Source organism: Capsicum annuum, unplaced genomic scaffold (genome assembly GCF_002878395.1).
Source record: "Capsicum annuum cultivar UCD-10X-F1 unplaced genomic scaffold, UCD10Xv1.1 ctg82010, whole genome shotgun sequence".
In the NCBI taxonomy this organism is placed as follows: Eukaryota; Viridiplantae; Streptophyta; class Magnoliopsida; order Solanales; family Solanaceae; genus Capsicum; species Capsicum annuum.
In genome coordinates, this window is record NW_025892772.1 from 1 (window position 1) to 13612 (window position 13612).

At 32.5% G+C, this 13612-nt stretch overlaps 1 protein-coding gene and 1 long non-coding RNA gene across 2 annotated transcripts; one reads left to right on the top strand and one right to left on the bottom strand.

The window, feature by feature from the left end:
• Positions 1-8503: 8503 nt before the first annotated feature.
• On the bottom strand, positions 8504-10844 carry LOC107858772. The gene is made up of 3 exons (XR_001671224.2): positions 10746-10844; positions 9043-9153; positions 8504-8911 (listed from the first exon to the last, which is right to left on the bottom strand). It is a non-coding gene; the product is annotated as an uncharacterized LOC107858772 (long non-coding RNA).
• On the top strand, positions 9696-10506 carry LOC107858769 (receptor protein-tyrosine kinase CEPR1). Its single transcript, XM_016703555.2, has 2 exons — positions 9696-10190; positions 10340-10506. Exons 1-2 carry the CDS (start codon positions 9974-9976, stop codon positions 10486-10488), a joined length of 366 nt encoding a protein of 121 aa, XP_016559041.2. The 5' UTR covers positions 9696-9973; the 3' UTR covers positions 10489-10506.
• Positions 10845-13612: the final 2768 nt, after the last annotated feature.

The window sequence follows — 13612 nt, forward strand, 5'->3', positions numbered from 1 at the left end:
CTAATGGTCTGCCACGCTTCAAGCATGCTTTAGATTCATTAGCTATGGCACTAGTGGATAGTCCTTTAGGGACATCAATTTAAATTGAGACATTCTCTGTAGGAATATGTGATTTAGTGATCCTTTTTAAATCTGTAAATGCGTCCGACATTTGATTTGCAATTCTCTGCAGATGAATAATCTTTTGTACTTTTTGCTCACAAATCGAAGCCGTGGATCAAGATGAGATAGTGATAAATTTTTTCACAAAATTTCTCTTTTGATGTCACTATCTTCTCCCCCTAATTTTGGAAAAAGTATCTCATCAAACTGACAATCTGCAAATCGAGTAGTGAATATATCTCCCGTTAATGGTTCAAGATAGCGAATAATGAAGGGTGATTCAAACCCAACATAAATTCCTAACCTTCTTTGGGGGTCCATCTTGGTGTGGTTTGGTGGTGCTATCGGCATATAAACACCGCACCCAAAAATTCTCAGATAAGATATATTAGGCTCTTGACCCATAACCAATTGCAACGGAGAAAATTTATGATAATTTGTCGGTCTAAGACGAATAAGTGTTGCAGCATGCAAAATTGCATGACCCCAAACAGAAGTGGTCAACTTAGTTTTCATTAGTAATGGTCTTACTATCAACTGCAGACGTTTAATTAATGACTCAGCATAGCCATTTTGAGTATGAACAAGGGGTACAGGATGTTCCACTCTTATCCCGATCGATAAGCAATAGTCATTAAATGCTTGGGATGAAAATTTTGCAGCATTATCAAGGCGAATAGACTTGATTTGATTATCAGGAAATTGTGTTCGTAATCATATTATTTGTGCCAACAGTTTTGTAAATGCCAAGTTGCGAGATGACAAAAGGCACACATGAAACCATCTAGAAGAAGCATCTATTAGGACCATGAAGTATCTAAACGACCCACTTGGTGGGTGAATTGGTCCACAAATGTCCCCATGTATGCGTTCCAAGAACGCGGGAGACTCAATCCCAACTTTTGTTGGTGATGGTCTCACAATCAACTTGCCTTGATAACAAGTATTACATGAAAATTCACCATTCGAAAGAACCTTCAAGTTCTTTAATGGATGCTCATTTGAATTTTATATTATTTGTCTCATCATTATTGATCCTGGATGTCCCAGACGATCATGCCAAAGTACGAAAGTATTGGAATCAGTAAAATTTTGATTTACTATAGAATATGCCTCAATTGCACAAATCTTTGTCCAATACAGGCCAGAAGATAAAGCAGGAAACTTTTCAACAACACATGTCTGCCCAGAGACATTCTTAGTGATACCAAGATATTCAAGATTCATCTCATCAAATGTCTTGATATGATAACCATTTTCACGGATATCTTTAAAAATCATCAAGTTTCTCCGAGACTTGGGAGAGAATATAGCATTATTTATGATGAGTTTAGTTCCCTTGGGCAAGATTATAATGACTTTTCCAAAGCTTTCAATCAAATTAGCTCTACCACAAATTGTAATAACGTTAATCTTGCCCATGTTTAGATGAGAGAAATATTTCTCGTCTTTGAATATCGTATATGTAATGCCAGAATCAATCAAATAAATATCTTCACAATTGGACAACCTACTTTAAAAATTATCCATATCTTCAAATAAATGACATACACCAAATATATATTAAATCTTAGTACAAAGTGAAAGCTTATACTATACTATAAAATATTGTTAATCACACTTAACTAAGCAATAAAAATATATCCAATTAGTACATGATTATGCATTATTCTTGTTGTTGATTTGATTATTTAAATTGTACATGACAAAAACTAAACACGTGTTAATTGTTCTTGTCATCAAGTAGTATTGCTTGTTATAAAGACTACAATACATATGTATTACGCAATAAATATATTTATACCATTTTGTCTTTAATAGTGTCCATGCTATGCAACTGTTACCATATTTATATTTTTAAATATTGTGTAATAAACTATGATAATAATTAAAAACAAAATTAGTTGTATCCTAACAACATTAATAGGCATTAACGCCTATATAAATTCATTATGACATGTTGTAAAAATGTCCACAAAAAATAACATTAATCAATATTAGCCTACCATTAGCTTTTTCCTTAATGAGTCGCTGTTTTTCTTGTTTTTTTTTTCAATAAATAATGAAAAAATAAATTCAATTCAATAATAAACAACAATAATGTAATTAAACTAATTAATACTAATCAAAAACTAATACTCATGCAAACAACTACTTTTACATGATTTTTTTCACTATCTCTTATCAATAAAAATAAAATAAAATTAAAATCATTCATTCTTCCATGTTTACGGAACCATCACCAATCAAGTGATCAATTTTTCCTTCAGGGTGCTCGTAAAAGTTTGCTACATCCAAGCATGTGATGTCAACATTATTTTCAGAGAGAAAGTTAGCCTCGGGATTTCTTTCTTTCTTCTTTAATGATGCTTGATAAAGATCAACCAAGTGCTTGAGAGCACGATAATCACGTGAATAATGTCCCTTTCCTCCACATCGAAAACAAGTAACTGCTTCACGTTTCTCATTTTTTCTCTTTTTTTTTTATGAATGATTAACACTCGAAACAGGGTTTCTTTCTTGGTCATTGTGACCATGACCATGACCACGTCCATGACCAGGGCCACCACTTTTTCCACGCCTAGCATGGTGAGCGTGCACATCATTCACTTCAGGAAATGGTGCAAATCCAGTTGGTCGGTTCTCGTGATTTTTTATCAACAAATCATTATTTTGTTCAGCCACGAGAAAATGAGAACTCTGTTCAGTATACTTCTTGAAATCTTTTTCTCGATATTATTGCTGTAAGAGCACATTCGAGGCATGAAAAGTGGAAAACGTCTTTTCCATCATATCATTATCATTGACCGTCTCTCCACAAGATTCAATTGAGAAGAAATTCTGAACATGGCAGAATTGTATTCATGAACAAACTTATAGTCTTGAAATATTAGATGCATCCACTCATATCGTGCTTTTGGGAGGATGACCATCTTTAAGTGGTCAAACCTTTCTTTTAGGTTATTCCACAATACGAGTGGATCCTTAGTAGTAAGGTACTCAATTTTCAGAACTTCGTCAAGATGATGATGCAAGAAAATCATAGCCTTAGCACGATTTTGACTAGATGCTGTATTTTCATTCTTTATGGCGTCTCCAAGACCCATAGCATCTAGGTGGATTTCAGCATCCAACACCCATGAAATATAGTTCTTGCCCGAACATTGAAGCGCAACGAACTCATACTTCGTAAGATTGTTAGCCATATGAAAAAAGGAAGAAATAAAAATAATAATACCTTAGCCTTAGCCTTCAAATTTGAGATGGTAGAGTCTCGTGCTGATAACGTGTTAGAAAACAAGAAAGAATAAAGAAGAAGAGTAGAGAGAATAGAGAGAGTAATTGTTATTTCTTCTCTTGAGGGATGATTTACAATGAGGGAAGTCCTTCTATTTATAGGAAAAATTTGTCATAGTTTCACACTAAAAGACAAATACATCAAATCCTGATAGACATCAAATAGATCTTAATAGACATTTACTATAATTGATATATATCATAACAAAGATAGTCTTATTCTCTGTTTTTTCTCATTTTGTGTTCTTTATGTGGATTTTTTGTGAAAATTTATTTTCGTGGTAAAAATATGAAATAGTTTTCTGCATCCATAATCTTAGGTGTTGTCAAATTTATAATTAAAAATTTGAAGAGAATAAGAGGAAGTTGAGAGAAATAATAGGAAGAAATATTGAGAAAATGAAAGAGATAAAAGCATCTTATTTTTAATTGATATATTATACTAACCATAGTTAGAAGTTTAGTTTAGAACAAATTAAATCTTAGCCATTTAATTTAATTATATAATGTGTCATTAATCAAAATGGGGACTTGGGGAAAATGGAGAGAAAGGAAATGGAGAGGAGCCAAATCCCTCATATGTATATATGTATTTGATATATATTCAGTTCAATTGTTTTTTAGTTCTATCCAACGATCATATGTATATCATGTATGTTTGTATATGTATTTACAAGACACATTTGTATTGGTATTAGCTGTATTTGTATTTGTATTTGTATTTATATTCATAAGTGAGTTTCGGGAGCCAAATACATTTGTTGCATCTCAGGCAGCGCGAATTAAGTGAAGGAATACACGTTGTTGTTGTTGAGCACACATACATGTTTTTTTTCTAGTTTTGAAATTTTGATTTGTTCAAAATCGGAAAGAGTATCTCAGCTAATTAACAAGAGTGATGTAAGTGAAGTAACACACGTTATTGTGGAGCATGCATGCATGGCTTTTTCTAGTTTTGATATTTTGATATTTGTAATTTTTGCTTCAGGTAGATTGCTTTGTGGTAGTATTGCTTTGTTACTATCAATTGTTTTATTACTCGTTATTATCATTTGTACCCCTTTTATATCTTGACTGTATTTTGTCTTGTGCGGAAACAAACCCTCACCTCTGATGTAGTGGTGTGGACTGCATACACTCTAACCTCCCTAGACCCCATTGTGTGAGAATACACTGGATATATTGTTGATTTTCCTTTTTGCTGCAATACTCAAGGGTTTTGTTATTTTGATTTACTTGATATCACTCTGGATTTGGAATTGGGTGAAGCTCTTGGGGGTGTGCTTGAAAAATATTTTGGTCACAAAATTCTTACACTTTACACTGATGGAGGCGGAGAATACAAAGTTATGTAACCATACCTTAATTCTAATGGCATACATCACTTTGTCACTCCCCCCCATACTCCTCAAAGGGTTGCCTTGGCTGAAAGACGTCATCGGCACCTTATTGAGACTGTCAAAACGTTGTTTCATCAAACAAGTTTGCCCTCCAATTTTTGGACAGTTGCTTGCCATCATGCTGCCTTTCTCATTAATCGCCTGCCCACTTCCACTCTTGATAACAAGTCCGCATTTAACGTTTTTTTCAACAAAACACCTGCTTATGAATCTCTCCGTACATTTGGATGTCTATGCTACCCATGGTTACGATCATACACCCAAAATAAATTAAAATCATATTCCAAACCTTGTGTTTATCTCAGTTTCTCCGTCACTCATCATTGACATCAATGTTTTGATCCCACCATCTCTAAAATTTTTCTCTCACGAGATGTAAAATTTTTAGAAGAAATTTTTCCATTTGATAATATTTTTTCTCACTTGAAACAAAGCTTTTCATATTTAAATTGGAAAAACACTTTGCCACATCAAAATCCAGATGTGGAAATTAGTCCCACCGCTATTAATCCAGATCTCACCTTGCTTCATCCCACTATTCCGTTCATGCCAGGTGCACACCAAGATACCTACTCAGTTCGTGCCACGTAGGGAAATAACCCAGAGTCAGATCATTTCACCACTCCGGAATCAGGTAATCCTCAAACTACTTCCCTATCCCCTGTTATTTATACCCAACCATCCCACTTCATATTTCAAAGCCAACCTCATACACTCTCTATGCATCCTCACAATCTACATCGCCGACCATTAGTTACTCATATTTATCAGCGTCGCCCAAAGCCATCACGATCCCTCCATGCTAACAGAGGTGCAAGCAGTTTCTCTCTTGACTTGACTCCACCCACTGAACCCATAGTTCAAGTTCCACAAATAGAGCAAAATCGTGTAGTAAAAAGGTCGCAAAATAACATTGTCAAGCGACGAAAAATTATTGACCACACTGCCCAAATAACCCAGTCTGTACCCACCATTTTACCTGTAACCCACAAACAAGCACAAAAATTATCATATTGGAGAGATGTTATGCAGGCTGAGTATGATGCACTAATAAAAACCCAGACTTGGGAGTTGGTTCCACCGGACCGCACCAGAAATGTTGTTCCCTGCAAATGGTTGTTCCGAATCAAAACAAAGTTTGATAGCTCCATTGATAGGTACAAAGCACGTTTGGTTGCAAAAGGGTTCACCCAAATGCCTGGGGTTGATTTTCATAAAACATACAGTCTAGTGGTTAAACCAACCACAATTCAGACCGTCCTCACCGTTGCTGTACAAAAAAGTTGGCCCTTACATCAAATAGATATCAACAATGCTTTTCTTCAAGGGAAGCTTCAGAAAGATGTCTATATGACCCAATCACCAAGGTATGAAAGTTCAGCACATCCATACTATGTTTGTCATCTCAAAAAGGCTATCTACCGACTGCGACAAGCTCCTAAAGCCTGGTATGATGCACTCACTGGTTCTCTGATCAGAATGAGATTTCGTATGTCTGAATTTGATAATTCTTTGTTTGTTCTGCATAACTTTAGAGTAACTATATATATACTAATATATTTGGACGATATCATACTCACGGGCAGCAATGAATCACTCCTTCAAGAAGTCATTTCTTCTATTTTCAAAAGATTTTCTCTTAAGTATCTTGGTTTACTGCACTACTTCTTGGGCATTGAGGTACACAGGGATGCCAACGGTTTGTATCTTAGCCAATCTAAGTATATTCAAGAGGTGTTGCAAGACACTCAGATGCAGGACTGCAAAGGCGTTCAGTCCCCAATAAGTACATCTGAGGCACTACTGGTAGATGACGGAGCCCCTAAAACTGATGGCAAAGAGTGTAGGAGTGTACTTGGTACACTTCAGTACCTTTTCTTTACCAGACCGGATATCACATATTCGGTAAACAAGCTTACTCAGTTCAACAACTCTCCCTCCGTGGTTCATTGGAAGGCCGTTAAACGCATCCTTCGGTACCTCAAAGAAACATCCCAGAATGGTATTTATATTTTTCCACATCAGTCCATTGATCTTTATGCCTATGCTAACGCTGATTGGGCGGGTGATATTAATGATCGCCGCTCAATCTCTGGCTACATTATTTTTCTAGGTACGACTCCTATCTCTTGGTGTTCTCACAAGTAACCTACCATCTCCCGATCCTCCACTGAGGCTGAGTATAGGGCAGTTGCCTCTGCCTTGTCTGAAACAAACTGGATCACTCTTAATGTGTCACTCTCTGTTGTACCTACAGTACTTTGTGATAACCTTGGGGTCACATACATTGCTAAAAACCCGGTACATCATACAAAAATGAAACACCTTGAGGTCGATCTTCACTTTGTTCGTCTTGCAAATGAAAATTGTTTTTGCAACTCTGCTGCTTCAATTAAATTCCACTTCTTGTAATTATGGACCTTAGTTCAGTTGCTGCCTTTGCTTTTAGAATATGGGAACTGATATATGACCAAATATATATATATATATATATATTTAGACATTATCTATCTCTATTATATTATTGTTAATCATTTTTGAGAATTAATTATAATGAGTTGTGCTTATTTTATGTTTTTAATGTGAAGAATGGAGAGTAAGCGAAATTAGATTTTTAAAAAAATGGGGATAGTAGCAAAGAAGCGATGGAACTCACGTAAAGATAATGGATAATTGAAAGTTGAAACTAAGACAAAATGGAGGGATATAATGAAGACGCGTTAAAGGTCATTTGAGAGCTAAATGCTAGGGGTATTTTTGCCCCTTTACTCAATTAAAATTTAGGGAAACGACATAAACAACATTTTAAATTAAACTATTTCCTCAAAAATGATTATGAAATTTAAATTTCACTTTCTAGCCATTTCACTTTGCTGACTTGTTTTATACCATTTCTACACACCTTCTATACAGTTTCTATACATATCTTATACATATAAATATTCAATACAACAATTATAAAGTTTTGATACACAATTTATACAATAATTGTACATTTTATTTTTTTACATATTTTATACAACAATTATATAATTTTATACATTTTCTATATATTTTTTATATATCTTTTATACATATACATATTTGCTACATATATGTTATATAAATACATATTCTATTTAACAATTATATCATTTTTATATAATTATATTTAATTACTATTTCTAAACAATAAAAAAAAACAGAATATTTTTTCAGTTCAAAAATTTTATACTAAAAAAAGAAACTGAAATATTTTTAAAAGGGACAAGTTAAAAACTATATCAATATTGTATATGGACTATATCAGTATTATGTATGGACTGTATCTGAACAATATGGGCTAAAATGATCCAAATTAAGAAATGACTATAAAGTGAAAATAGTATAATCGAGTGGACACTTTTTGAAAAGCTATCAAACTTAACTATTTATTTTTTAAAATGTGAGTATCCTTTTCCCTTAAAACTTTAGCGGTCTTCAAAAGTATATTAGACTCTCCATATCTACTATCCATATACTGGGCAAGTGCCCAACATTTCATTTTAGCAGTAACATAATAGTGTAAAACTAATATATACTCTACCCTCCTCTCAAACATCTAGCTATTTTTCAAAAACAATAGGTAAAAGGAGAGTGTAGCACCTTTATCAAATGCTTGAGTTCAGAACTACTAAAAGTAACTCCAAAAGTTTTTGACTGTCAGTGAAAGCTAGTATCCTCCTAAGTACAATGAATAACCTATGAGCAGTTTATGTAAACATCACTAAGGTATAGCATTTGAAGTTTATACAATCACCTTAGTTGTAATTTTTGCACAAATTTAAAATCTAAAAAGTAAATATGTCCCTCCAAAAGTCTATGGAATTGCCATTTTCATTCAGATGATTAAACCTTCTAGTTTTATATCTCGCACAGGTGCTGAAAATTGTTACACAATAAGAGCTGAACTTTCCCGTCTCCTACATTTCCTTTACTTTCCACTCCTTTCGCAGATACAAGAGAGTGGGAGAGCAAGAAAGAGCTTCTTACTACTGCTTCAGTTATCATTAATGTACAGATCTGTAGGTGCTTCATTTTGCAAAAATAATATCCTCTCTTATAGGAAAATACTTTGCCTTCTTCTCAAAAACCTGGACAGTGTAAAAACGGCAAGGAAAAAATCAAATCAGCTATTTGTATTATTAAGGAATTAGTGAAACATGTGAAATGCCACATCGAATAGATTTTGGCAGTGTTTCTAGAGTTTCTTGCTACTGCAAACCTTTTGAATCTATTCTGAACCTCAAACATAGGTGAGCCAGAATCTGTTCTTTAAGGCGCACCAGTACTTATTCCTTTGGGCAAAGCCAGTGGCAGCTTGAATAGTATCTCTCTGTGCGGCAAAACAATCATCAGAGATAATTCCTTTAGAAAAAGGACATCAGAAATTGTTCAAACTTAAGCATCAAGACAACACAGTGTCCTTGATATTCTAGAAATGATTTTCATGAAAACGATTGAAGACTCAAAATTAGTGAATGGCAAAATGAGCTTTAGGCACAGTGGTGAAACGATATCACTATCAATAGTAGTTTAATTCAAATGATAAAATATTATTCAAATTGTATATAAAGGTTCAGAAAGGAAAAGACGTAGTAAATTCAAGTAAAATTAAATCAAGATTATAGAGAGAAAGCAATCCGAGAAAGCAACTTTTGCTACAGTTGGCGTGACACTTCACAAGCAAAGAATAGGTGGTTGATGCTTTCACATTCCAATTAAATTTAGAATAGATTTTGCTAACACTTTGAGGTCACTCTCGTATAATTCAGAACCAACAAAGTTTAAATAATCAATTGTTGATTATGCCTTTAATCAAATTGACAAATCTTGATCAATAAATCCATGCAAAAAAATAAATGGATAAATGAATGAGAGGCGGTATATTTGGACAGCTCTTCATGAGTATAAAGAGCTTTATTATATGTTGATATTATATGGTTCTCGTAGGGGAGGTTGTAAGTGGAGGGGTATAAACATAAAGTTTCTTTCCATTTCATCTCTCACTTTCAGTACATCAAGCACCAAAATGTTCCTATCAGTCATCCCTTTTATATATTTCTCCATCATCTCCTCTACAACAACCAAAATATAACCACTTTAATTTACTTCTTCTCTAGGGAAAAAAAAAAGTATATACCCAATTTAATATAATGACTATTCACAAAATTATCACCTTTGTGTTTGTTCTTACTTTGTCTAACTTTGTTCAAGGTACCACAAAAAATGATCAGTCTGAATTCTTTGTTGTCATGAAGAAGTATGTCACAGGGAATTGTTTGTCTAATTGGGATATTGGAAATCAATTTGTCAATTATGAAGGAATTGACTGTGATGAACAAGGAAATGTTGTCAAAATTGATATTACAGGTTGGTCTTTATCATGGCAATTTTTCGATGATGTGTGTACTTATTTTCCAAGATTGCAAATTCTTCAGCTCGGTCATAACAATTTCCAAGGTTGTTTTCCTACGAACATCACTAATTGTTCTTTCTATTTGATTGGGATTGATTCTCAGGATCGAGCCCTCATCAGAGGCATGCCTATCGACACCTGTCAAAGTCTTCGGCTTGCACGATGTCTCCTTCCATTTGCTATGGAAGAAAAGAATGGACGCAACACTTTATTCTCTTCTACTGCTCTTTGTTTAATTTGAAGATGGAATAATCAAAGTTTGTTCTACCATTTCTTCCCCCTTTTCCAATTTTTACACATCTAAACAAGATAACTGAGTAAGAGAACTACTATTCCACAAAAAAGTTAAAAAAGATTAAAGAAACAAAATAGACATGAAATTATATCTCCAATCAATACTCAGAAAGCATTAACCAAACAACTGTGGATAAAACAGACCAGCAGTAACCTTCAATCACTTTTAATGGTTCCAGTAGATTGACGGAGGAAACGCCAAGAACAACTCTTACCCATTACTTCGTGATGCTCCATAACATGACGTGACAAGCGTTCAGAACTGTCCAGCTATGACAATCTAAGAGTGGCCTACAGTTTAATACATAGCAGAATCATTTTTTTTTAGTAATGGAACATTCATTTATACAGTTGGTACATATCTCATAAAAGCATAGTGGTAAAAAGTTCAAGCGCTCTTTTATCCATGACATGCCAATTATATAAGGTGATCTCTACACTTTTTGTATTATCAGTTGATTTTCTTATGAAAGGAAAATTATTAACAAATTAGGGAAGCTGCAAAATAAACCAATCCAGGAGAGTTTTGGGCTTATGCTCCCTCTCGGAAGGAAAAGAAAAAGAGAGACTTCTGGGCTTATGCTCTATCAAAAATCCAAATGCACCATAAAGTAGTCAATAAAACACCTCGCAAGAGATTTTACCATTCTTTGTACCACCAATTTGTTTGTTAAACCCATTGATTGAATACGGAATCTCCAAAAACTTGCCCTAATGATCCAAATGATCACTACCACAATCCGCTTGCAAAACAAAATGGCTAAACAACCGTGTATGGGACCCATTATGATTTGTGGACATAACATACCAAATGAGAGTAATTTCTATAAATAGCCACCCATGTTTTGTAATTGCATATAAACATAACTTTTGTTTCGTTTAGGACAAGAATATCACCCAATTATTTCTATTTTTCTCAAATAATACTTAACATATTAAAAACCTTCTTCTCCTACTTGGCATGCCATGTTGTTAAAATCTTATTTTCTTAATCATAAACTTATTTAATTCTTTAAATTCATTTATTTAAATTCACGTCTTATAAACTACAAAAAAAATCTAAATTACGTAAAAAAGAAAGATTTAAAATTTGCAAAAAAATTATCGGTAACCTAATTCTCTACAAGTTTTTCAATGAAACTAATTCGATGAAAAACCTATAAATTTTTCTATCAAACACAATTTGAAGGAGAAAATCTAAGTTTTTTTCTCTTCTCAGACACAATTTGTTAAAAAAATCTTAAAGGTAATTATCATCAGAAAAATTTAATTCGCGTGTAGTCGCCTGCAAAATTTTAAGCAAGATCTTTTAGATAAAAAGATAGTAAAAAATGAATTCTTGCAGATTTTCCCAAGTAAATTTCATAAACAAATCAAGTAAATCTGCAAAATTAATATAGGCAAAAAACTTTAAAAACAAAAAATTATTATTTTTAATTTAATTTTTTTATATTATTTTTTGTTTCTATTACACTATATTTTATCTTATTATATGATTAGACACCAATTTATATCCTTTCCTCATCCTAAACCCATAAAAAGCAAGCGATAATTGGTTGGGTACTATTTTAAAGATTAATTCGTAATATTAGATCATTTTGTTAATTTTTTAAAAGAATTAATTTGTTTCATGACTAAATAACTTTACTTTCCTTCAAAAATAGTACATTTAGTACGTATATGAAAATCTGAAAGCCATTTTTTTTATTTTTTTTACATTTTAAGAATTTTTAGTATATGAAATAAACAACCAAAATATATTAAATTAGTACCAATTCATATAAATATCTTGAGTTTTAAAAATATTATTAAGTGGTGAAATAAATAAATTAGAAAAACTTTGAAAAGTATCAAATAAAATAATTCAAACCTTTAGCTTTATGTGTACACTTAGACCAGAGAAATTATTTTCCTTTAAGTTGTGTGATTATCTAATATTTTTATCATATGATATAATAATTTTTCTCGTATCGAATAAAGAATAAATATAATTTGTATTCTATTTTTTAAGAAAGAAAAAATAGATATAAAATTTAAAGTACATAATTAAATAATTCCTCAATGATAAATATATCATGTGCATTTGTTTTTAAAAAAAATGGATAAAATTTAGTTAAATAAATTTGATAAGTTAAATAGATCTATTTATTATTTATATATATAAAAGAAATTTTAATGACATAGCATGTCAACTAGGAGAGAAGAAATATTTTTAAAGTGTCAAATATATTTTGAAAAAAATAAAAATAGTTAAATGATATTTTTATCGTAAAAAAAATAAAAGTGATATTTATAGATAATTTTTAAAACATGAATGATTATCTATGAAAATTACTCTACCAAATGAGGATAATTATTCCCTTTGATGAGTAAGCAAGATATTTGTTTTCCGGCTTCAAATCTCAGTGGGTAATGGGCAATACCCATCTTCCCATAGAAGATTCTATTCCTAGCTAAGAAGGCTTTCTTTGAAAGATAGAAAGTTCCGACATGTAGTTCAATGTCTTCAATAAACTTATTTAGTACAACAAAGAATTGAGCCGAGAATACTTGACAAACAGGTTCAATCAATAGTCATTAGGACCTTTTAAAATTATCTATTAAATTTATCGAATTATTTCAAAAGATTAAAACGATCAGTTATTAATGAAATTGTTAGAGACATAAACAGGCATGGACAATTAAATTATGAGATCTGAAATTAGAATAATTTTCAAATCATTAAGACTGAACCTAACTTCTTTCTTTAAAAATAAAGTTTTACTCGTCAATCTTCAACTTTTCAGTTCTCGTTACCACATTCCCTCAGAACAGCCCTAATACTAATTCTTCTAGCACGAATCTGAGATTGAACACGAGTAGGGGTGGCAAACGAACAGATTGGATTCGATTTGAACGGGCTAAATATGGATCGAACAAAAATGATTTGGATTGCAATCCGTCCATATAAATATGAGTAAATATGGATTTGGTCAAATATGGATTGGGTAAAAATCGTTTCAACCCACTTTAACTCTTAAGTCAAAAACTTAAAACTTCTATGTCATATCAACTTGATTTTTTTTCCATTTCTTTTTTTTTT